The sequence below is a fragment of the Haliotis rubra genome, unplaced genomic scaffold, assembly GCF_003918875.1.
Source record: "Haliotis rubra isolate DU_JTF1 unplaced genomic scaffold, ASM391887v1 Scf934, whole genome shotgun sequence".
Lineage (NCBI taxonomy): Eukaryota > Metazoa > Mollusca > Gastropoda > Lepetellida > Haliotidae > Haliotis > Haliotis rubra.
In genome coordinates, this window is record NW_025767673.1 from 165,843 (window position 1) to 191,884 (window position 26,042).

The window sequence follows — 26,042 nt, forward strand, 5'->3', positions numbered from 1 at the left end:
TCATTTGTCTGTTTTCTGTTGTATCACAACTGCTGGGTATTAGGAGCTGCAGATCTGATCAGTGGGATTTGCATTGTTATTCTGAAGTAAGCGGTAGGTCATCAGAACCGTTCTATGTAACCTCAGTCATTACAGGAGTGACTGTCTCACCATTGTTCTAAGCAGAGAGAATTGTTTCAGTCACAGATGAAGTGTATGAAGTGACAGGGGCCAAAAGTTGATATGGCTTAAAAACTGCTCAAACATTTTGGAACAAATTGTAAACATGCATGACTGATGTATAGAAAATATCCTTTACCCCTTCTATTTCTGGCCTTATCACTATTTTGTTAACCAAGCTATGCCGTCACCTCATACAACAAGTATGGTGTGTCAGAGACCAACAAAGTGTCCTGCCTGCACATCAGTTACCATTACTAGGTGCTGAACACTAGCATCTGGCTTTGATGAATCCTCAACACAAAAGAGTAGAGCTTTGTTGGAAAAAGCAACTTGCTGTACCAAATGGTCTCCCTTTAGTTGAAAATCCCTCTTGGATTATTGGGAGCTCCCTAAACCTGCTCACAAGAGCAAAGGGCCTGGTTTATGACTGTAATCTGTATGACTTTGACACAAAGATCTGTTACATTGTCATGGCAGCCCATGGATTCAATTCAATATGAGGAAAGCCCTCTGGGTTGGGACTGGAACCCCACTGGCTATGTCCTTTCCACTTACGAAGAAAGCTTTAGACATCCTAGTGCTTGATAAGGTTGTCTCAAGGATATGATGGGAGTGGCCTGGTGGTGGAAGTATTTACCCATCATGCCAAAGGCCAGGTTCATTTCCTTACAGGGATATAATGTATGAAGTCCATTTCCTTACAGGGGTATAATGTATGAAGTCCATTTCCTTACAGGGGTATAATGTATGAAGGCCATTTCTGGTGTAAGCTAAAACCATGAAACATCTGAATAGGTTATTTCAGCTGGTTAGCTTTGTGTCAGTCTCTGTGGCCTGGCAACACAGTCAATTGTGACTGTCCAGGAAGCACAGATTCTCCACCCTATTACTCACCATCCTAAGAAAGCTAACCATTACCACCAAATAATCAAAGAAAATATCAGGCACCTCCTGAAATATGCTCAAGTCACCACTGTGACATGTCGGTATAGACCAGGTAATCCAATGTCTACTGAAGATTGCCGTGACAACACAGTTACTGAACAGAGGAATTTGGGTGCTGTCCCATGTGAATTTGTGCCCTTTGCCTTGCTCAACCAGTGGAGCATCAACTCTGCCAGGTTATGGAGTATATCCAACTGAGAACACATCACAAACAAGCACATCACTTTTGACAGGGCTAACCTTTTCACTGTCAAATCACAATACTATCTTGACTTCACTGATTGTCGGGCCCACATTGTACACAATAACAGAACTCTCGCCTAGTGACGTGACTGCTATGAGGTGAGCACAGTGATCAGAGGCATCAAATGGAAGGGCCAATCTTCATGTCCTAAACCAGGGCACGATGACAGTTGTGCACTACAGGGATGACATTCTGGACGTGTACATGAGATATGCTGGTGCAATCAGACTTCATCCCCATAACAGGAACACACATCATGCCAGGATTATTGATGCAAACTTCCAAGAGCAGGAGGCCTTTGAAATGGCCAATCTGGCCACTAGACCAACACTTTCAAACACTTGGAATGAGCTGCAGATCGCCCTCATGACACCCAATCCTTCCAGGAACTCTACAGGAACTTGGCAAAGCTCTTACTGATAAGTGGAACAATCCTCCCAGGTTGATGACGGTGCCAGGCTGTCATTGTATCACAGTGCAATACTCAGATATCTGTTTATTCGGGCAGAGAAAGTGTTTTTGTGTTTTAATTTTGGTCAGATACAGTGTGATTTCTGATTTATTGGTCAAATTTCATTAGACATAAATATTACTTTCAGCAATAATACCTTTAACTTTTTAAACAGAATTCCAAATTTGATGAATAACTGTTTAATATGATCTTTACCAACCTTGTACAGTATATTTTAATATTCAATGATAGTTATTTACTGATTTCACAAGTAAGTTCTTTACAAATTTCTGAGGTCTAAGCCAGATTTACACATCAAACCAACCAAAAAGAGATACACCTTAAAAACAAGGACAAAAACCTACTTGCTGAATTTTAAAATGATGATGCAACTGTCTGGTTAAAGGCATAGAACTTACTTGAGATCTATGTCCCTTCAAATTGTACCAGAATACTATGTGCACATTTTATAGCTTGGATCATTCATACAAAGTTTCCGGACCATGGGTTAACAACAGAAAGACTGACTACTGACAACACGCTGGAACAGAAGCGTACATGAGTTTAAATTGAGTCAACTAGAAAAGGTGCCCAATCTCAGTCTTTAATAAAATATACTCTGCAACAAAAGAAACACTAAAGTTAAACAATTAGAAATATTTGATGGAGTTTTGCTGACATTCAATTCAAAATGAATGCCAAATATGAAGTTCTCGTGTCTGTATACATCAGGAGTGATTTGTGGGTAGAGTAATGTACCGCAAATAAATCACGGAAAAGTGGCGGAAACACAAATACGTAATACGCCAAACATGAAGTGAATGTGCAACAAGAACTGTTGGGCTACGAAAACAATGAGTTTTCAGTTGTCACAATTGTACAATAAGTGAAAATATGTCATGTCTGACAGAAGCTCAACGCAGCAATGTTATCAGCTGACTGCAGGCACATGACCTACCCAGATCCGGTCAACCATGTGATAAACCATAGCTACATCTGCAACTACAGCAATACCAGGACTGCGTAAGATTTCAGCCCATACAAGGAGGAAACATCTACGCACCGCAGGTATTTGACTGAGACATCTAGTTCAAGGAGTCACTCTTGACTGATCAGCATTGTAATATCACATTGTTTGCTTCCTGGTACAGAGGACTTCGCCTTCACAGACATTGTGGGGAGCATTATGTGTGCGATTGCATACAGGAAGTGGACAGGTTTGGTGTCGGGATTGGGCCACCATCTCACATACCACTACAACAGACTTGGTGCAGGTTCTGCGCAATTCAGTTGCACAACATTGCTCAGATGATTTTCTTCGGTCTTCTCATTGTGCAACAACCAAACATAATTTTTCCACTCAACACCAAACCTCACACCGCAAGACCACAACATCAAAGTCATCAAGATCTCCAGTTCTAAACTCCATATTACAGTTATGGCATACACTTGATCAAAGTCTGCAATCACGTCAGCAACAGTCACATAAACTCCATCAGTTGGCACAAGCACTGCAGGAGGAGCGGGAGTTGCTCAGGCTAGTCGTACTCTGATGGGTTGATGCCAGGCAGTTCTGGACTAACATGGGGGGCCATAACAGATAACCTTACCCTTGTTTGCCATGATGAACAATTTATCATGATCTGTTGATTACTTATATAATACAGAAGTAGAATCGGAAAACTATTCCTGTGCTTCTTTTTCTACAGTGAGAAGATGTTAACTGCTTGACTGGAACACGGACTTTGACAAGCTCTTGCTGAACTTGTAGGCTATCCTCTCATGTGGATAATGTGTGCAAACATTTTGTTTTGTGAGGCTGTTGATAGTCTTCATGGGACTGACTGGGCAGTCGGAAATGTGAACATAAGCTCAAACATAGACAGTCACAGTTTATTTGTATATTATGTCATACAAAACTCAAGTTGCACCACGGCGAATATTGTTTTACAAGATAACAGACTGACACCTGTCAGATCCTACAGATAGAGCACATTAATATCAATCACCACAGAGCCTTCGTGAACATGCCCATCTTGACACAACATACAATCACTGCCAGAACAAGTCTCCACTGACGAGGTATTTAATATTTTGATATGTACTAATTTCAATTGCATAATCTGAAGGCAGCAAAATAGCTTCCAAGCTGAGATAGACAGGGCTTGTGTTGTATCAAGATGGGGAGCCCTATCTGCTGACTGAGGTGTGCCATGGAGGAGGAATACACTAGCTAGAAATGCATAGCTGTTCATCTGAAGCATCTGTGAATCAGTGAGAACAGGGAATGATGGTCTGCAAAAAGGGAAGGTAGAATACAATATCAAACATGACACCAACAGTTTGCAGGATTTTGGATTAAAGGGGAAGTGAGGCAAATAACTACAAATACTTTCACAAATCCCATTACTGAACAGTTCCAGAGATTTTTTGATACTGTTGAAGACATTGTTGTGGCTCGGTCACCAGCTCTTGTACATGCTTACAAGCACACACACTCACACACACACACACACACACATTTGCATACACACACACACACTCCACCTTCATATACTGCCTGCAGCAGTTTCACAACAAGGTGTGAAGTATACAGCAATAATGATGGAGACTCTAGAGTCCTGTGATGCCATGTGTGTCACAAGCTCTGTTGAAATCTGTCCAGGTGACCTGTATGAACTGAACCCAGGACACGGTCGTCCCAGCAACTGGTATGAGCTGTCACACAGGACACAGTCGCCCCAGCAACTGGTATGAACTGAACCCAGGACACGGTCATCCCAGCAACTGGTATGAGCTGTAACCAAGGACACGGTCGTCCCAGCAACTGGTATGAGCTGTCACACAGGACACAGTCGTCCCAGCAACTGGTATGAGCTGTAACCAAGGACACGGTCGTCCCAGCAACTGGTATGAGCTGTAACCAAGGACACAGTCGTCCCAGCAACTGGTATGAGCTGTAACCAAGGACACGGTCGTCCCAGCAACTGGTATGAGCTGTCACACAGGACACTGTCACCACTTCTGCGTGAGATCACCTGTCTTTTCCCCACTTGTAATGCTATTCTTCTTCGTGTGGCTGCTCATGTATCTAGGTTAGCTCTGCTGTTGATCCTCAATGAGCTGTCCTTTATCCGGGATCTCTCCATTTACATCCATTACAACAGCCTTGGTTGTGTTGCTCTTGGAATCAGTTAGGTCGTGCCTGACCACTTGGGAGTCCCAGCCACAGGTGTACAGACAGTCACTGCCAAACCAGGTCAGACCCTGCACGAAGTCGGAGTGAGAACACACACTGTAGCTGAAATGAAATAAATTAGAAAGACTCAATTCCTGTACATATAAGGGTGAAACAGTTTCGATGTTGTATCTCTGCATGCTGGCTTCCCAATGTAAATTCCCTTCCAAGGTTCCCACCCCTCCCCACTAAAGTGCATATTTCCCTCCCAATGTGTATTATCCCACCCTCTGTATTCAAATGCGAATTAACCAACCGCTGTATTTCCACCGTGATTCAGGGTTAGAACTTAACTTTTTAAAGCACAAGCAAAAAACTGCTTGTGACTTTAAGGTACAAGCTAAATGAAATTTCAAGAAGCAAAAACATAAAAGTAATTCCAAAATCAATAACCTTTAGTTTGAACATCCTTAAGTAACGGTAAACATTTGTGAAATAATCATCTCTCTTTCTTAACTTTCTGTGCTGCAACAGCAACAGGGAAATTCCTTAGATCTGGGCTCCTCAATTTGGATTGTAGAAGGGGGTCGGCTTATCTATGGGTTACACTTTCTTGAAACTTTTTCAGAGCGTAAGAAAACAACATTACATATCAGTTTGAGTGAAGGAACAAGAGAAGGCTACTTTGTCAGTAAAGACAGTAAATTTGCAATTACAGATCACTATGCACGATTGTTTACCATTTCAGTTCTAATTTATTTTTGCTTTGCATTGTATTATATGCAGGGATTAAGATTAATGTGTGTATTTGTCTCGTATACGGAAATAGCAATCAGCTGTGCACACGCCCCCCGCGATTTGCCAGTAGTTTTTGAGATGAATTCTGATGCAGTTCGGAAACTGTTTATTTTATCAAGAGAAATATATTCTAGCATTGTGTTTTGCTCTATCAATGCAAAATATTTATAATCATAACTAATGTTATGTGACAGCACTTTGGTGTATTGTTCGCTCTGTTACCCTGTTCGGAAGTATTACCTTCGGTGTGCCATGCTATTTTTAGTTTGACACGAGGTCATGATGTTTTCGACCAATCATCAAACTAAACAAATTACAAATGTCGCAGAGCTGCTTAATATGCAGCACCTGATTGGCTGAAGTAAACCTATGGACTATACCATACAGTAATATATGCAAAACCGAAAATAGATATAGGTCGAGAAACCACTTTGGGTATTTTGTCATGAGTGAGTGAGTGAGTTTAGTTTTGCGCCGCTTTTAACAATATTCCAGAAATACCACGGCAGGGGACACCAGAAATAGGCTTCACACACTGTACCCATGAGGGGAATCGAACCCGGCTCTTCGGCGTGACGAGCAAACACTTTAACCACTAGGCTACCCCACCACCCCTGTATTTGTCATGAAAAGAGAGAGAATGATGAAACCAGTTTGGTTTAACATACGGAAGAGTTTATCAACATGATTCGCTGTCTTGTTTATATATTTACTTATTTATTTATAGTTTATATATGCTTTTGATTTGCGATATGTAATTGTGTCCACGAGACCCACACGTTACACAGGTGCGTGAGCTGACACAATATGATAGGTACGTGGTCATTTTGTTGCGTGACAAGTTGCGCATCGATTTTCATTTTTTGAGGGAGATGTACGCGGGGAATACTGCAATCGAGCGCAACCTGGATGCAACACTGCAAGACGCTAAGAAAGTCATCCTTGTTTTAAAAATGTAACGTTATTATGAATTTTTAAACGCATTTAGCGTATTAATTCGACCCTTGTGCTTATTTCCTCACCCACTGCATTCCCTCCATGCATATGTCCCCACCCACTGTATTCCCTCAATGGGTATCACAGAGATGCCAACCTTGAAGCAAATGAAAGCTGAGTCATGCCTTGCTAAAAGCAATTCCCGAGCCCTGAAGGTGCGAGTTGGGGCAGTCTAAGTAAACTGAAGCTCAGTATTATTTGTTACACTGCTATACTGAGTCTAACAAAACCTTGTGGAAGGTCGCGTCAGGTAACCTTTGAGCGACCTATGACCGTCAATCAAACGCGAGACGGCCGAACGGATTTAACCAATCAGACAACAGCTATTATTTAGGGAGAATGATGAAACCAGTTTTATCCAGACTTACAAAATGGATTTTCTCTTCCCCGTTCGCCAAAACTAATCTCCCAACAAATGAAAATTGCATAAAACACAGATATTGGCCCTGCAGTATATGGGGTTTCTGTTGACATGGCTATCATTAGCTAATATTTCAGCAAGCTGACATGCTTGAATACTGACAAAACTCTATTTTCAGCAACCATTTACTCACTGCAGTGGTGTGCCTCACTAGGAACCGATCATACGGAAAATAACATTTGGAATCGTTCGGTAAAAGTTTTGGAGGTAAAAGTTCAAAAGGTATGTGCGAATGTCAACTTTCGCGATTTGGTAAGCTGTGTTCTGATTGGTCAATTGAAAAGGTTATCTGACGCGACCTTCCACAAGGTTTTGGTAGACTCAGTATAGCAGTCTGACGAATAATACTGAGTCTTAAGTTTACTGAGACTGCGAGTTGGGGGAGAGCGTGAGAGGGGGCTCGGGCACCTTTTGACGATGGGGGTCTGGGCGCCTCCCCTATGAAAATCTTTAGATTTAGCCTGGAAATATATAATTTCTGGGCAAACCAGATGATACTTAACTGAGATGAACATATTTAAATGGCTATTTACTAAAATTCTTTCAAACATTTTAAATTGATAAACATACTTATATTTTCTACTTATATTTTCTATTGACAAATTGGAGAGTGCATTTTGTATTTGAAAATCAGAGCAACTCCTCCAAAATCGGAGTGGTTGGCATCTCCGGTATTTCCCCACCAACTGTAGTCCCTCCATGCATATTCCCCACCAACTGTAATTCCTCCATGCATATTCCCCACCAACTGTAATTCCTCCATGCATATTCCCCACCAACTGTAATTCCTCCATGCATATTCCCCACCAACTGTAATTCCTCCATGCATATTCCCCACCAACTGTAGTCCCTCCATGCATATTCCCCACCAACTGTAATTCCTCCATGCATATTCCCCACCAACTGTAACCTCCATGCATATTCCCTCACCAACTGTAGTCCCTCCATGCATATTTCCCACCAACTGTAAATCCTCCATGTATATTTCTACCAACTGTAGTCCCTCCATGCATATTCCCACCAACTGTAATTCCTCCATGCATATTCCTACCAACTATAGTCCTCTCCATGCATATTCCCACCAACTGTAATCCTTTTACATGCATATTTTCCCACCAACTGTAGTCCCTCCATGCATATTCCCCACCAACTGTAATTCCTCCATGCATATTCCCCACCAACTGTAATTCCTCCATGCATATTCCCCACCAACTGTAATTCCTCCATGCATATTCCCCACCAACTGTAGTCCCTCCATGCATATTCCCCGCCAACTGTAATTCCTCCATGCATATTCCCCACCAACTATAGTCCCTCCATGCATATTCCCCACCAACTGTAATTCCTCCATGCATATTCCCCACCAACTGTAATTCCTCCATGCATATTTCCCACCAACTGTAATCCCTCCATGCATATTCCCCACCAACTATAGTCCCTCCATGCATATTCCCCACCAACTGTAGTCCCTCCATGCATATTTCCCACCAACTGTAAATCCTCCATGCATATTTCCCCACCAACTGTAGTCCCTCCATGCATATTCCCCACCAACTGTAATTCCTCCATGCATATTCCCCACCAACTATAGTCCCTCCATGCATATTCCCCACCAACTGTAATCCCTACATGCATATTTCCCCACCAACTGTAGTCCCTCCATGCATATTCCCCACCAACTGTAATTCCTCCATGCATATTCCCCACCAACTATAGTCCCTCCATGCAAATTCCTCACCAACTGTAATTCCTCCATGCATATTTCTCAACAACTGTAATCCCTCCATGCATATTCCCCACCAACTATAGTCCCTTCATGCATATTCCCCGACAACTGTAATTCCTCCATGCATATTCCCCACTAACTGTAGTCCCTCCATGCATATTTCCCCTACAACTGTAATCCCTCCATGCATATTCCCCACCAACTATAGTCCCTCCATGCATATTCCCCACCAACTGTAATTCCTCAATGCGTAATCCTCACCCACTGTTCCCGCCATGCATATTCCTCACCAACTATAGTCCCTCCATGCATATTCCCCACCAACTGTAATTCCTCCATTCATATTTCCCCAACAACTGTAATCCCTCCATGCATATTCCCCACCAACTGTAGTCCCTCCATGCATATTCCCCACCAACTGTAATTCCTCAATGCGTAATCCTCACCCACTGTTCCCGCCATGCAAATTCCCCACCAACTATAGTCCCTCCATGCATATTCCCCACCAACTGTAGTCCCTCCATGCATATTCCCCACCAACTGTAATTCCTCAATGCGTAATCCTTACCCACTGTTCCCGCCATGCATATTCCCCACCAACTGTAATCCCTCCATGCATATTCCCCACCAACTGTAGTCCCTCCATGCATATTCCCCACCAACTGTAATCCCTCCATGCATATTCCCTACCCACTGTAGTCCCTCCATGCATATTCCCCACCAACTGTAATCCCTCCATGCATATTCCCCACCAACTGTAATCCCTCAATACATATCCCACCACTGTATTCCCTCAATGCATATTCCCCACCCACTGTAATCCCTCCATGCATATTCCCTACCAACTGTAGTCCCTCCATGCATATTCCCCACCAACTGTAATCCCTCCATGCATATTCCCCACCCACTGTATTCCCTCAATGCATATTCCCCACCCACTGTATTCCCTCAATGCGATATTCACCCACCCACTGTATTCCCTCAATGCGTAATACCCACCCACTGTATTCCCTCAATGCGTAATACCCACCCACTGTATTCCCTCAATGCGTAATACCCACCCACTGTATTCCCTCAATGCGTAATACCCACCCACTGTATTCCCTCAATGCGTAATACCCACACACTGTATTCCCTCAATGCGTAATACCCACACACTGTATTCCCCACAACACTGTATTCCCACACACTGTATTCCCTCAATGTAATACCCACACACTGTATTCCCTCAATGCGTACCCACACCCACCCATGTATTCCCTCAATGCGTAATACCCACACACTGTATTCCCTCAATGTGTAATACCCACACACTGTATTCCCTCAATGCATTAATACCCACACCACTGTATTCCCTCAATGCGTAATACCCACCCACTGTATTCCCTCAATGTGTAATACCCACCCACTGTATTCCCTCAATGCGTAATACCCACACACTGTATTCCCTCAATGTGTAATACCCACACACTGTATTCCCTCAATCGTACCCACCCACTCACTGTATTCCCTCAATGCAATGTGTAATACCCACACACTGTATTCCCTCAATGCGTAATACCCACACACTGTATTCCCTCAATGCGTAATACCCACACACTGTATTCCCTCAATGTAATACCCACACACTGTATTCCCTCAATGTATACCCACAAACTGTATTCCCTCAATGCGTAATACCCACACACTGTATTCCCTCAATGCGTAATACCCACACACTGTATTCCCTCAATGAGTAATACCCACACACTGTATTCCCTCTATGTGTATTTCCCTACACACTGTATTCCCTCAATGCGTATTTCCCAACCCACTATATTCCCTAAAAGCGTAGTAGTACACACAATGGAGGTGCTGCATCAGATCCGCTTATTGCGTTATTTATGGCTAAATAAGCTTCCAGGGGCCCTTTACAAATGGCGGTTGATGAGGGGACATCAAACAATGTCCAGGGACAAAAGAGAAATTTTTAAATCATGCATTTACATTGACATCAAGGAAACAGTTTATTGTGAATCTCTTATGATTTCTTTGGTTTTGGTAAGGAATGCTTGACGGGTTTGTTCTCTCCCCAGTTCTATGAATTATTATTTCTCTTTTTCGTTAATGCCATTGGCTTTACAAGATTTTTTTTAATCTCTTGACCGAATGGGTCACGCTTTTACCTAAAGTTGTGTCAGCGATCAACAACGAAGTGACGCAACTCATCAACAAGAAACCCTCCAAAGCTATTAAAATGAAATCCGTTTCTTCTGAATCGTCTGCGCCGCATAGGGGTAAAGAGAAAAAACTATCGGGTCGGGTCAGCATGAGGTGTTTATACCAGCTCAGCGAACTCGAGGGAGGAAGTCAACGACGCGCCACCAACCCTCTGTGGTCAATCAAAATGCATCACATCGACCGGGTGGATATCAAAGAAGACGAGCCCTATTTGTATTATCAAAAAGATGGACCTGGCAGGGGAATCGTGCGAGCGGAATTGTCCATCGTACCCCATGACATGGCGTTACCTCCCTCACTATTAGATATAAATAAGTAAATAAGAAATCCCGACTTCAATGAATTTATAACAGATCCCATCTATAACAAAATTGCTAAACAATACAATTACTGAGGGGAAAAAAATTTACTGATGTATCATTTGTGGTATACGATACTACTCATGATACACCTTTTTTTTTCTTTTTTTTTTCGGATAAGGCACAGGATTTGTACCTGACGACACAGTGTTATCCAATGGGTTTTTAATATTTGGTAAGACTATCAAAATGGTTGGATACAAAGTGATGGGGTTTCCGTCTTTAAGGAAAGTTCTGGCTGGTCCCATGCGAACTTTAAACCCAAAGTTGTAATCATCCCTGTCCCTCATTATCCAGCTAATTTTTTGTTCGTTTTGGGTCACGAATATTTCTGCACACTGAGAATTCTCTTTCAACTCGAGCTCCAGTCTCTTGTTTGCCCAAAAAACAATTCCATCTTTGAGCACCACTCTGATGGATTGCCCTTCCTGCTTACTCCAACCTATAATGTCTATCGTTTTTCCTGCTATGACTGATATATTTTCAGCCGGTATGATTTTCAGCGATTCCTTCACTATCTCGAACCACTCAAGAGCCAAAGCAGAGTATTTTGTTTTCTCTTGTGGAATCATTTTTCATTATACCTCTATTAATATCATCTTTCTAAATGGAAAAATTTAAGTGTGGCTTCATAATTTAAAAATTTATCTTTCGTCCTGGGACATTGTTTGATGTCCCCTCATCAACCGCCGTTTGTACAGGGCCCCTGGGAGCTTAATTAGCCATAAATAACGCCATAAGCGGATCTGATGCAGAACCTCCATTGTGCATATTACTACTGTATTCCCTCAATGTGTATTTCCCAACCCACTATATTCCCTAAAAGCGTATTTCCCAACCCACTATATTCCCTAAAAGCGTAAAAAGGAAATCAAAGTATGATAAGCGATCAGAGTTAGTTTAGCAAAACAGAAAATTATTTTATCCAATCACACTGCTATATCAACGTACATTATATGGAATCCTTGGACTACAGTCTTGGCAACATCAATGGCTGATCAGTTGTAATTGCTCAAAGCTACGGCTGCTCAAAGCTACGGCTGCTCAAAGCTACGGCTGCTCAAAAATATTTTCATGACTCATTACTGGCCAGTTGTCAACATTCTGATAGATCTTTTGTCAAAATATATTCAGAATTTGCTGAAACTTAGCTAATTTCTTTGAATTAGCAAAGTTGACAGTCCTGGTGCAGCATTCACAACTTACCTGCTGGCTATGGAATTATCATCGATTGCAGCCACCACCGTCCCACAGTCCTCCCCCACTGACGCCAGCAAACTTGGTCTGTGAACACAACAAGGGGAACATGTAGCTCCATCATCTACAGGAGAGTAATGAGCAGGTGATTCTCTTGATTGCTTTAACTCTCACAGAAAGTAGCATTCTTACCCAGCTTGATTGGTTCAGGGGTGTTCCAAAATTCCAGTACTTGCCAAATGGCATTTGTATCAGCAGGATGTACTTGTAACAATGACTTTGTTGATAGCATGATAGCCCTGTTTTAGAGTCCATAGTGTCTAAGGCTAACTCCATCAAAATACAAAATGGACTGTTCCTGAAGCTCTTCTTACTAGCGTGTGCATGGTACTTACTTGGCCGGGCAGAACTCTGTACGTTGTACCCTGCGCGTGTGCGGTGTATAAGCCTGGACTGTGTCAGCCACCATCCTGATATCCATCAGCACCATCTGGCCCACCTCACTGCCTATGGCTGCTGTGTGTTGTGAGCCGGGCTGCCAGGAGGAGCAGGTAGGGGAGCCCTGCAGACGTGGACACTCTGCAGCATAAATACAACTCATACAGCAGGCAGCAGGGCTACAACAATTAAGGCATAAACAGTTTAATACTCAGTCAGGTCCTGGATTTATACCACCTTCAAGAAAACCATATGTTTGGTCCACCTAGCACAGCGGCGCTCACATCCAGCATATCCTGAAAGCTGGGGGCTGCGCTGGGACCATGGTGAACATGAAATCTTAGTCTTTGTTATTTTTTCAGTTAAGTCCTTATTGAAAACATATTTTTCACATACAGTGAGACCCCGGATATCTGGACACATTCGTTTTTGCGTAAATCGCCCGGATAACTGAATATCCGGATGTCTGGATTTCTGTCATCAAGACTTAGGTGTTGAAACGGTAGCGAGCATACACTTTTGCTTTAAAATCACTTCAAAAACAGCATGATCATTTTTATTTGCCAATTACAATTCACTCTGTGTCAGATAGGCCTACTAATCACCACCAATACCCTGCTAATTGGTCATTAATCTGCATTAGCAGACCTTGTCTCGTGTCAAGACATGTTGGACACTCGCGCTTCACTTCACACAGCCAGCGGAAAATCAAAGTTTCGTACGGATAAATGAGTCAATTTTGTGTTGATTTAGCCGTTTGGTTTGTAAAATTTACCGTCCAGGAACGGAAACTGCATATGCGTTATAGACAGTCACTTTTATAACGTAGGAGATTGGTTATTTATGAAAATTGACCAGAAGGGGAGGTGTCCGGATCTTGGGGGTCCAGGGTCTCACTGTAGATTGGTATTCTGATCTTACTGATAATACTGGCTGGTTTAGGTTTCCTCTGATCCCACAGCAGGACCGCTTTGTCATGTCCACATGACAGGTACATGTCCGCCTCTGTAGGGTGACAGTCAACTGACCACACAATATCAGAGTGGGCTGAAACAACAACACGGGCTAACTATTGCAACACTCAACATCACCATGGCAACATCTCATTTATACATACAATCATTATGCTTATCAGATACTGCTGTATCTACACCAAAACATTTCTCACAATCTGCACCTATTCACTTGAAACTGAATTCTTTATTTGTGCAAAGTTCTGAACAGAAATACTGTATGCTTTTCAAGATCTAATTCATAAACAAGCACTCCTGTCCTTTCCAGCCAAGTCACAGTTGTTACCATGGAAACTAAAAAAAAAAAAATCCTCAAACTATCAAACGGCACTAGTTCACCACATGAGCTATCAAAGACGGTTTTAATATCTGCTCCAGAAACAACATCAGGCCAGAAGAACAGATGCAGGTAGACATGCAAAACATCCTGTACATAATGTATAGCCTGAGTTAGTTTAGGGCGCGCCATGCCTAAAAGGCAGGAGACCTTTTGGAACTGTTCGATTATGTAATTTTCTGACTAAAATTGGTATTTTATACTTATCCTGACTCATGCTAATTATGCTTGTATCCTTCCTCTTGCGAATGATAGTGGAACACTTGAAATCCCTTGAAGTTTCCTTCTAAAACAGCAGACGTAAAATCACTCACCCACGAGTAGCGTCCCTTTCCTCCCTTTTGACGCCCAAATGGTCACATGATCGGCCATATTTGGCACTCTCTCCGTATGTAAGCCTGACACCCGGATTTACAGGGAAATCCAGAGTGCCATAAGAGGGGATGTTGGGAGGGCTAACCTCACGAGTCAGGATAAGTTTAAAATATCAATTTTAGTCAGAAAATTACATATTTTTCCTTATCCTGACTCATGCTAATTATGCTTGCAGAATCCGTCGGAAACGGTGGTGGGTCAGGCCACATTCTGGATTCACTGGTTGTAGATTAACGTCCTGTATTGCCTCCCCCTTTGGAACTTATGACGGCACTGTTGAAGATTCTGTTCTTTCAACTTCTCTCTCATGAGTCTGGGAGGGCCACAACTTGTCAGATTTCTTCCGAAACTTCTCCTGACATTTTCGTGTGGATGTTAGATATACTAATATTCCATTAGTTATCTATTGCAACTCCATCTCTTGATGCGCGCATCAAGTGGAGATGCTACCCTTCTTCATGTACAAGTATGTCCTATACAAGTACAGGGTCTATCACTCATGCTAGTCTGTCCTAGATGTGTGCATGGACTTATAGCCATTGTTCTCCAGAGCGTTGGTTTTCACAAGTCATGTGATAAAAGGGGTGAGATTTACTCAGCGCCTTTGTGGAACCGTTAGTTGTTGTGCTACAACAAGTGGCCCAAACTGGTGAATGCCTGAGACGTCTTCAGTGGCAATGTCTCTGAGGTAGTGGTTGGCAAACACCGTGTTCGATCTCCAAAAGCAGACCTCCATTATAGTTGTAATCGAGCAGTTTCCTTGCAGAGCAAGTGTTGACACCAGGGCTCTGACTTCATGTGGATTGGAGGCTCGTGGAGGCTCAAGTCCTGCTGCTTTATAGGCCCTTTATAGGCTTTCATCCAGATCGATATCGTTGTCCGAGAGACTTCCGTGGGCGTCTCGGTGGATAAGGGGATGAATAGGTGCTTGAATTTTCGTTTCCTTGTTTTAGTTCTCTGTAGGTTGAGTTTAAGTGCTCTGACTGGGCATAAGGATAGATCCTGCGTATCCTGTGGCGCAAGGACTGTAGAGAGTGCTGGGATGTGGAACTGTCTGTCAGGCTGACCAGGCAGTTGGTTCTTGGTGATAAAATCCCATCTCAGTCCAAGATGTACGATGTTACGATGTTTTGATTCAAATCGTGTTTGTTCAAAGTCCAGAGCATGTATTTCTGACATCCGTGCAGCTGTTGCTAGGGCGATCAGGAACAGCGTTTTCTGAGTTAGTAGCTCAAAGGATGTCTGTTCTAGAAGCTCATAGGCATCACTGGTGAGATGTTGTAGAACTATGTTGAGATCCCAGGCAGGAGCCTTAAATTTCTTTTGTTGGTCTTCCAACTTGAACGAGAGTAGTAGTGCCAGAATCTCTGGCACTTTGGTCAGGTTGATACCCGTTTTCATGTTGATACTGTACTGAGGGCAGCTAAGTAAGTTGAGAGTAGGTAAGTTGAGAGTGTCTCATCTGTCGTAGATGACATAAGTACTCCATCACTTGAGGATGTGTTGCTTTCACCGCTGTAAAGCCTATCCTCTTTATATACTGTTCAAATCTCTGCAACTTGTTGTTGTACAAGTAGCGCATTGATCTGCGTAGAGCTAGTGTAACTGCTTTCGCTGCTCTGGCGGAGTACCCTCTAGTCTTCAGGCAAGCTGTAATACGCTCCAGGCGTGTAGCTGGAACAGTGTCGGTTTCCCGTGAGCTTGCTTGGTGTGTGGATGGACGAGCAGGTTCAACCACTCTGGTAGTTTCAGGGTTGGACTTCCGAGTTCTTGTATGAGGACGGGAAACCATACCCTCGGTGGCCAGTAGGGCACGACCAAAATCAGTTGCAACGTAGTCGTCTGCTTGATTTTCTGTATTACTTGTGGGAGTAGTGCAGGAGGTGGAAACTCGTAAGCGTTTAGTCCTTCCCATGAGATGCTTAGAGCACCTGTTGCCCATGCCTGAGGATCCAGAATCGGTGAGACGAACGTTGGTAGCTGTTTGTTAACTTTGTTGCCAACAGGTCTATTAGTGGGGATCCTATAGTCTGTATGATGAACTGGAATGCTTCTGGATGCAACATCCATTCTGTCGGGGATGGTTGTAGTGGAAGAGATAGGGCGTCTGCTATGACATTCTTTGCTCCTGGAATGTGACATGCCTTCATGTAGATGTTAAGGTCGTCGACTATGCTGAACAGGAGAAAGCTGAGTTGTAGCAGACTTGTTGATCTTGTTGACCCTTGTTTGTTGATGTAAAACGCCACTGTAGAGTTGTCCGTGTGTACCATGAGTTGTGCGTTCTTTAGTACGCTGGACCAATGTTGTAAAGCGTTGATTACTGCTTTCATCTCCAACAGATTGATGTGTGACTTCTGATCCTGACTCGACCACTTTCCTACTGCCACTTCGTTGTTGAAGTTGAACAGTAAGTGATTGGTGTTTGCACAATTAATGAGTTTGATGTACAAGGATGGAGGATGTTTACACAAGAAGGCAATTGTTACACAGAGTGAGCTATGGGGGATTATTGGGAGGAAGCCAGTGATGTATATATACCTTGCCTCTAGTATTGTACATCATTTGCTTGAAAACGGTGTTAGTAGCTACACCGAAACATTGCTCATATTATATTAAAGAAGTTGTATATCCATATATCTAAATGCCACTCAAACAAGCTGAGGTGAGTAGACCGAGCATGCTTTGCCAAGCACGTAGTGTCAACGGAGAGAGCAATGCTTGAGATATCATCTGTTGTTTCTTGACCCAACGATCCTCTGGAACGACTATGCGATTCACTGGTGTGATGAGTCGAATTCCTAGAAATTGCAGATCTTGTTTCGGCTCCAGTTCCAACTTGAGGAGATTCAATAGCCATCCTAGTTGAGTGAGCAGCCTTATGGTGAAGTCTAGTTGCAGTCTGAGTTGACTGCGATCGTGATGAGCTTGAATCCCGTCGTCCAGGTAGAAAGCACTGCGTAGACCTCGACGATGTAGATATGTGACGATGGGCTTGTCACTCGAGTAAACAACCAGGGGGCCGACGATATTCCAAACGGTAGAACCTTCCACTGGAAGTGATGTCCGTTGAACAGGAATCGTAGGTACTTCCTTGAGTCTGGATGTATCGGGATGTGGAGGTACGCATCTTGCAGATCTATGCTGGCGAGGTAGTCTGCTGGATGAACGAGATGTCAGAGCTGAGGAAGATGTATCATTTTGAATTTTGCTGGTCTGCGTAGATACTCCCGGTTGAACTTCCTCATGTTGTAGATGAGCCGAAATTTCTCCTTGGAATTCTTCTTTGGTACCAGGAAAATTGGGGAGTAAAACCCGGGCGTGATGAGATCTTGATCTATCTCTTCTACTGCCTCTTTGTTGAGTAGGGTCTTGATAGCATCGTCCAGTTTCTCTATCTGGTCGGCTGCATAGTTGAAGGCCATCGGGTTGCTTGTGAGCAGCGGAGTGGCTTCCAACTGTATCTTGTACCCTCTGCGCAGTATCTGGGATACGTAGTCGTCCTGTAGTATTCCCGAATTCTCCCAGTACCTTTGAAGACATCCACCCACTGTCGAAGGATGTAAAGGAACGGCTGGAGGTGGAAGACTTCAGTCGTTCCGAACCTGTCCTTCAGCGCTTGATTCCTCTTGCACCCCTAGGTGCTCGGCCTCTTCCGGGGTTACCTCTAGGAGCTCCAGTTGGGCGACGAAAATAGCCTCTTCCTTTCATGCTGGAATACTTCCTTTCTCTGGCTCTCTGGCTCCTGCAAACTTAGATTTATTGGAGTAGCATTGGGACGTCTCACGAATCAAGTTAGCCAAGGTGTCGATGGATTTAATCATCATAGCCTCCCTTGAGTCGTGAGAGACCTCTGGCAACTTCTTCAATTCCTCCTCCGAAGATGTAAGATGCTGACCATGGGGCTCTGTATAAGGACTTGGTGAAGCGTTCACTCCAAGTGCATGCTGACAATAACCCTTGTCTTCTCAGGAGAGTCAGGCCCGCTGATGTGGATGCTAAGTGCTCCGACATAAACTGATGATCCCTCTTCTGCATTAGTAGAGCGGAGTATATCATCCGGTCTACTTCGGCAGAGGAGTGGTTGAACTTCGAGATGAGTGTTTTTAGTTTATAGCCCTCGATCTGGCTAATCCGAAGAAAGTACGTCTGGTGGTTGTATCCAGCTGCGCTAACTTCTTATCCTCAATTTTGTAAGTTCTCTGACGGGAGTCGGTGATAATCTTGTAGTCATCATCAACCTCTGGAGCCTTCAGGAAGGGTTCCATCCTATGTAGAGGGAATTTCCTGGCGTTGAACGTCGGGATGTGCTGATTCTGCGACTTGGTGGCTTTATCAAAAGCTGCGCTGAGGTTGTCTTGTACTTGAGAGATCGGGTCGATCGGTGGAAAGGTGAGCGTGCCGAAATCATCGTTGGACATCTTGTAGGTAAACGCCTCATCTGTGTCCTTAGAAGGTGATGATAAGTCCAAGCCATTGGCGATCCAGGAGTTAACTTCAGTATCAGAGAATATGCCTTCACCTTCATCCTCTGATTTAGACATCTCTCGCTCTAAGGATGCACGACGACTTGAGTCTCTATAGGATGATCTGTAAGATGAGCTTCGCGCAGGCGATCGATCCCGATGCGATCTTGAATCCTACCTGGAGTTTTGAGATAATTCTCTAGGCCTTTGCAAAGGTGGGTTCCTGGAAGTAGCTTCCCCTCTGTAGGGGTGCCTTCACGCAGGGTCTCGATGGGCGTCAGAGTCCGATGGAGATGAAGACTCATATCTGCGACATCTGTAGGGTTCGGGAGAACGCCTCGATTCCTTCCTGCGTGGAGACTTCTTAGCAGCAATCTCTGGAGCGTCTACGTTGGTAGCAGAGTCGTGTCCGTGAGCCTTCACACAGGCTTCCCTCTTCATCCAGATGTGGTGGGGAGACTGTAGAGCCTTCACGCAGGCTAGTAGTCGTTGTAGAGGTCTTCATAGCAGCCTTCTCCTGAGCGAAGCAACGTTCCATCATCGACATCATCTGGTCTGTAAACTGTTGCATGAACAGTCCCGGGTTGAAGTTCTGCGTTGTCTGAAGAGACTGCTGCAGGGATGATGCATCTGATACTGAAGAGACGTCCTCTAAGGCTCGCTGCACTTGTGAAGAGTCTGGTACCCGATGTCTGCATTGATAGAAGGTCTTCTGTCAATGTCTGCGCTGATAACAATGCCGATGTAGCTGTAGAAGCAGACATCATCTTCTTACTGACGATGGTGACTTCAGGTATGAGGATGGGTGAATCATCATAAACATCTGCTTCTTCCGGAGGAACAATTTCGGCTGAGAAAGACCTCATCTTCTGTGTAGAGCTGATCTTGGACTTTGCTGAAGTCTTCATGGTAGTAGCCTTCTTCTTCTGCGAAGATGATGATTTAGCCTTCTTCATCTGTGATGGGGTCAGCTCAGTAGACGATGATCTCTTATGGCCTCCGCCGTTCACCACTGGTACATCGACCTGCTCCCGAGAAAAGTTCAGCAATTCACTGGAATTATGAATATCTGCAGCAGTGGTCAACACACGGTTATCAGCGCAATCACTCGATTTAGACATGACTTGTGAATACCTTGCTACCCAGTCCTTAGCACGTCTATAGATGGAAAAAAGGTAATTATTAAATTCAACTGAAGTTAAATTTACACAAAACTTACAGCGAGTGAGTGAGTGAGTGAGTTTAGTTTTACGCCGCACTCAGCAATATTCCAGCTATATGGCGGCGGTCTGTAAATAATCGAGTCTGGACCAGACAATCCAGTGATCAACAGCATGAGCATCGATCTGCGCAATTGGGAACCGATGACATGTGTCAACCAAGTCAGCGAAACTGACCACCCGATCCCGTTAGTCGCCTCTTAGGACAAGATAGTCGCTTTTTATGGCAAGCACATGGGTTGCTGAAGACCTATTCTACCCCGGATCTTCACGGGTCACTTACAGCGAGAGCTGAAAGAACATGAAACAGTGCAATTAGGACATAATAAATGAGGGTCAGCCGCAGACACTCGGTACCTACAAGCGAATACAAGTTTTCATCAAATGTAAACATGAAGAAAACACATGTCAAACAACAGAAAATTTAGATCAAATTTCAAACCGTAATGTAGAATATAATCCTAAAAACCGTATACAGCAATAATTTTGATGTAAGGTCCAAAAATATAAAAGGATATGTGCCGTATAGGGACCCAGGTGCTCTCACAACCATCCTCAAGGGCTAAGAAGGAGAGAGTGCCAAATATGGCCGATCATGTGACCATTTGGGCGTCAAAAGGGAGGAAAGGGACGCTACTCGTGGGTGAGTGATTTTACGTCTGCTGTTTTAGAAGGAAACTTCAAGGGATTTCAAGTGTTCCACTATCATTCGCAAGAGGAAGGATACAAGCATAATTAGCATGAGTCAGGATAAGGAAAAATTATTACTATTTATTATTATTATGTTGATTTTTGTTCCAAGCAGAACTCAAGAACTAGTTGTGAGAATCTGTTCAGCAAAATCATCAAGGTGCCCCTGGTCCTGAAGGTGTGTTGAGGAAAATTTCATGGCTCTCGACTCAAGTAATAAGGACAAATAATTCATAGTATAAGTTTAAAAGCAACAATCTCCTAAAATACTGGTCAAATGACTTCCAAATTTCTGGTACAGGTCTGGAATCAGATTCCCTTCAAATACAAGGGTAGGATCCAGGTGTCTGGAAGGCACAGTTTGGCAGCCATACTGGATTTTGGGGCTGTGTTTTTCAGTGTTTTCTGAGTACATGTCTACCAAAATGTGCTGAACTCCAGAGCTTCCAAAATTTCCATCTATTCCAAGGTACAATATTGCTTACTATAGTTTTTATCACCAATGGTTCTCTACAAAGCATATGTATCTAGATCGTATTTTAAACAATTTCTGTTATTTGGTTCACGTTAAACATAACACCATTTGGTTCAGCTGAGGCCAACATAGTTTCTGTGTTCCTGGCAGTTCTTGTCCCTTTAGAGTATTTTCCTGTGGCACCAAATGATATTCTTAGATCCATGAATATGAACTTTGAAACATATTGAATCTAAGTCAGATCACATGACTCCTATATATAAATCCCTACACTGGCTTTCTTTTGTATATATACTCTATAAAATCATTTTTCCTGTGGCACCAACTCCTATTTATAAATCTACTGCATCTCGTATTGACTTCAACTCCTCTGAGGAAGTTCTCAAAGGCTAACCTGGTACTAAAGGCCTAGGTTGCATACAGACCATGGAGACGTCATCACTGCTCGCAGCTATATTTCTAATGCTGCTGTTAATATGAAATACATATATATTCACTCACATTCAAAATGAGTACATTAAGTGAACACCAAATCAAATCTACATCAAATATCAAATGGGGTACATACCTCTATATGTGTGTATTGAAGAGAGATTGCTTAGATCCCACACTTTTATTCTGTCAAATAGAAAAGGAAAAGCTCTCTCAGATCACGTAGATAATATTCTCATACAAAACAAAGATCGTACATTTACAGCTATCAGAGAAATGTATTGTTACAGTTGGAGTAGAGTAGAATGTCCTCCCCCTCACCTGTTGTCATAGCTGGCAGATATAACCGTCTTGCCATCAGCTGACACGCTGACAGAACTGACAATGTTGTCATGCTCTATCGCACACTGAGACAGCACGAATGTGTGGAAGTCATCAACTAGCCCCCACACTGCCACGCCCCCTGAAACAACAAACCAGTATGTTAAATACACTATCCAGTTAAACCCTTCAATGAAGACACAAGCCCACTTCATAAATAAAGCATTGTTACATCACTACATAAATTACTCTTCACAGTCAGTCTTTCAATAACAACTATAGTCCGTTTGGCTCAAAAGCGGACAGATGAATTGCAATCTAACTCGAAAACTAATAAACATATAATACTCAATGAAACGCTGATCATAATCAAAACATCACACCAACTCTGTGATTTATTTGCAGAATATATGTACTAAAATTAAAAATGTAATTTTCTGAATAAAATTGATATTTTATACTTATCCTGACTCATGCTATTTTGCTTGTCTTCTTCTTCTTGCGAACACAGTGGAACACTTGTATCTCCCAATTGAAGCTCCCTTCAATGTAAAATCACTAATTAGTACTCACCAAGAGTTATCTCTATCCCACTCTTTTGCGCGGGAACGAGGGCGCCACTTCCCACCACATGCCTCACTCTCTCCTTATATAGTGAGCCCAACACTTGAATTTTCAGGGAAATCCAAAGTGTTATGTGGGGAGGATGGGAGGGCTTACCTCATAAGTCAGGGTAAGTATAAAATATCAATTTTATTCAGAAAATTACATATTTTTCCTTATCCTGACTCATGCTATTTTGCTTGTAGAATCCTACGGAAACGGAGGTGGGAATACAGAATACTTTGGATTTAGATAATTAGTGATTTGTTAACTGTAATAACTGTAATAACCCTTATGGGAACTTCATAAAGGCACTGAATTGATAAATTCCTGCTGTTAAACTTATCAGCTGCCATATATGGGTTACTACAATATATAGATATTATGATAAACATAAATAAAGTATTTACAACATGAATACTATGCTTAAGACTAAGCTAGACTTAAGCTTGATAATATAATAGCATAAACTTCATAGAGTTGTTAGCTAATGATATTATTATGATACAATAAACATAGTACTGAGCTTAAGATTGTGATTGAACTTAAGCTAAAATATATAATAGCATAAACTTCATAGAGTTATTAGCTATATAGCTGTGCGAGGACCATGGGACCGAAATGGTGAATACCTGAGACGTCCTCGGTGGTGATATCTCTCAGATAGTGGTTGGCAAACACCATATCGGATCTCCAGAAGCAGCCCTCCATGATGGTATTCAAAGAGCAGTTGCCATGTAGAGCAAGTGTTGAAGCTAGGGCTCTAATTTCATGTGGATTAGATGCTCTTGGAGGGTCGAGTCCTGCAGCCTTGTAGGCACGTAGTATGACAGTCCTGATCCATATCGAGATAGTTGTACTTGAGACTTCAGTCTGTGTAGCTGTCGATAGAGGGATGAATAATCGTTTGAGTTTATGTCGCCTCGGATTGGATCGTCAGAGATATATTTTCAGTGCTCTGACTGGGCATAATGATAGATCCAGTGTATCATGAGGTCCGAGAATTGATGAGAGAGCTGGGATGTGGAATAATCTGTCTGGTTGACCTGGCAACTGGTTCTTGGCGATGAAATCCCAGCGCAGTCCCATATGCACGCGATGTTATGATTGTCATCAAAGCGTGTTCTCGTAATCTAGTGCGTGAATCTCTGACATCCTGGCTGCTGTTGCTAGGGATAACAGGAACAAAGTTTTCTGAGTCAGAAATTGAATGATGTTGATTCCGTGGTTCATATGCCTCACTTGTGAGGTGTTGGAGCACTATATTTAGATCCCATGCTGGAGCGCGAAACCTCTGTTTCTGATCCTCCAAACAGAATGCACGTAGTAAGGCGAGTAACTCTGGTGTTTTCGTCAGCTTGACACCCGTTCTCATAGTTATGACAGAGCTTAAAGCTGCAAGATATGTTGATAATGTTGAGCCTTTTAGACGTTTAGTCTGACGTAGGTAACATAAGTAATCAGCCACTTGTGGATGTGTAGCATTTCTAGCTGTAAATCCTTTCTTTGCAGCATAATTTTCAAAACTGTGCCACTTGTCATCGTACAAGTTGCGAGTGGAGTTGCGTAATGCAAGCGTGACTGCTTTCGCGTACGCGTTGAGTCCTTCCCACGATATGCTTAGTGTGTCCGTTGCCCATGCTAGTGGGTCTGGGACTCGTGATACGAATGTTGTCAGCTGATTGTTGAAGCGAGTGGCAAATAGGTCTATTAGTGGAGCTCCTATTTTCTTGATAATTTGTGCGAATATCTCTGTATGGAGCATCCATTCTGTCGGCGATGGTAGGTCAATAGGTTCAGGGACCTGGTTGAGCCTCGTTTGTTCACATAAAACGCCACTGTTGAATTGTCTGTGTGAATCATCAATTTGGCATTCTTTAGTAAGTTGCTCCAATGATGTATGGCGTTTACTACTGCTTGCATTTTTAGCAAGTTTATGTGTAGTTTGCTCTCTTGTTGGCTCCATAACCCTGATGCCGTCCTGTTGGCGAGGTGTGCTCCCCAACCTTGGAGCGACGCGTCTACATAGAGATGTGTTTTCAATTCCGGCTCTATTAAACAGATTCCATCGCAAACATTCGATCTCTTGGTCCACCATAGTAGATGAGGTCTGATGTGCTTCGGTAGACTGAATGGTTGTAGGTCGTCGAGATGAGCGTTGATGAGGACCTGTAACGGACGTAACTGTAGTCTGCCTCTGACTGTCATGTCTTGAGCTGATGTGAGTAGACCCAACAGGCTCTGCCATTGTCGTAGTGGTAGCGGAGAGAGTAAGGCTTGAGGGATTGTCTGTTGGATCTTGATCCATCGGTCCTCCGTATGCGACAATACGATTCTGCGCGCCGTGAGAAATCGAATGCCTAGAAATTGCAGATCTTGCGTAGGTTCTAGGTCCGACTTGAGTAGATTTACTAACCATCCTAACTGTGTTAGTAGCTTGATGATGAAGTTTAACTGTAGTCTGAGACGCTGTGGATCTGGATCCACTTATATCCTGTCGCCGAGGTAGAATGCACTCGCGTAGTCCTTTGACGATGTAGGTAAGAGACGATAGGTTTCGTCACTCTTGTGAATAACCAGGATGAGATTCGAAGGTAGTACTTTCCATTGGTAATGCAGCCCGTCTAGTGTAAACCCGAAGGTATTTCCTGGAGTCGGGATGTATTGGGATGTGTAGATATCGTCTTGCAGATCTATGCTGGCCATGTAGTCTCTGGGACGAATTAAGTGCCGTGAGTTGTGATAAGTGTATCATGCTAAACGCTGGCGGTTTGCGTAGATAGTCTCTGTTGAACGTGCTCATATTGTAGATGAGACGAAACTTTTCTTTGGAATTTTTCTTGGGCACTAGGAAAACTGGGGAGTAGAAGCCTGGTTCGATGTTTACTTGGTCCAGTATTTCTATGGCCTGCTTGGTTAGGAGCGTTGATACCGCTTCTCTTAACTTTGGTAGTTGTAGAGCCTGGAAGTCGAAC

At 43.1% G+C, this 26,042-nt stretch overlaps 1 protein-coding gene across 1 annotated transcript in view; it reads right to left on the reverse strand.

The window, feature by feature from the left end:
- Positions 1–3,681: 3,681 nt before the first annotated feature.
- Positions 3,682–26,042, reverse strand: part of LOC124264650 (methylosome protein 50-like) — a 58,149-nt gene continuing 35,788 nt past the window's right edge. The window contains exons 3-8 of the mRNA XM_046699388.1: positions 22,465–22,606; positions 22,280–22,329; positions 14,057–14,182; positions 13,093–13,276; positions 12,707–12,784; positions 3,682–5,103 (exon numbers count right to left, since the gene is read on the reverse strand). Of these exons, the coding sequence (XP_046555344.1) occupies positions 4,899–5,103; positions 12,707–12,784; positions 13,093–13,276; positions 14,057–14,182; positions 22,280–22,329; positions 22,465–22,606 (785 nt within the window). The 3' untranslated portion in view covers positions 3,682–4,898. The remainder of the gene's footprint in view (positions 5,104–12,706; positions 12,785–13,092; positions 13,277–14,056; positions 14,183–22,279; positions 22,330–22,464; positions 22,607–26,042) is intronic.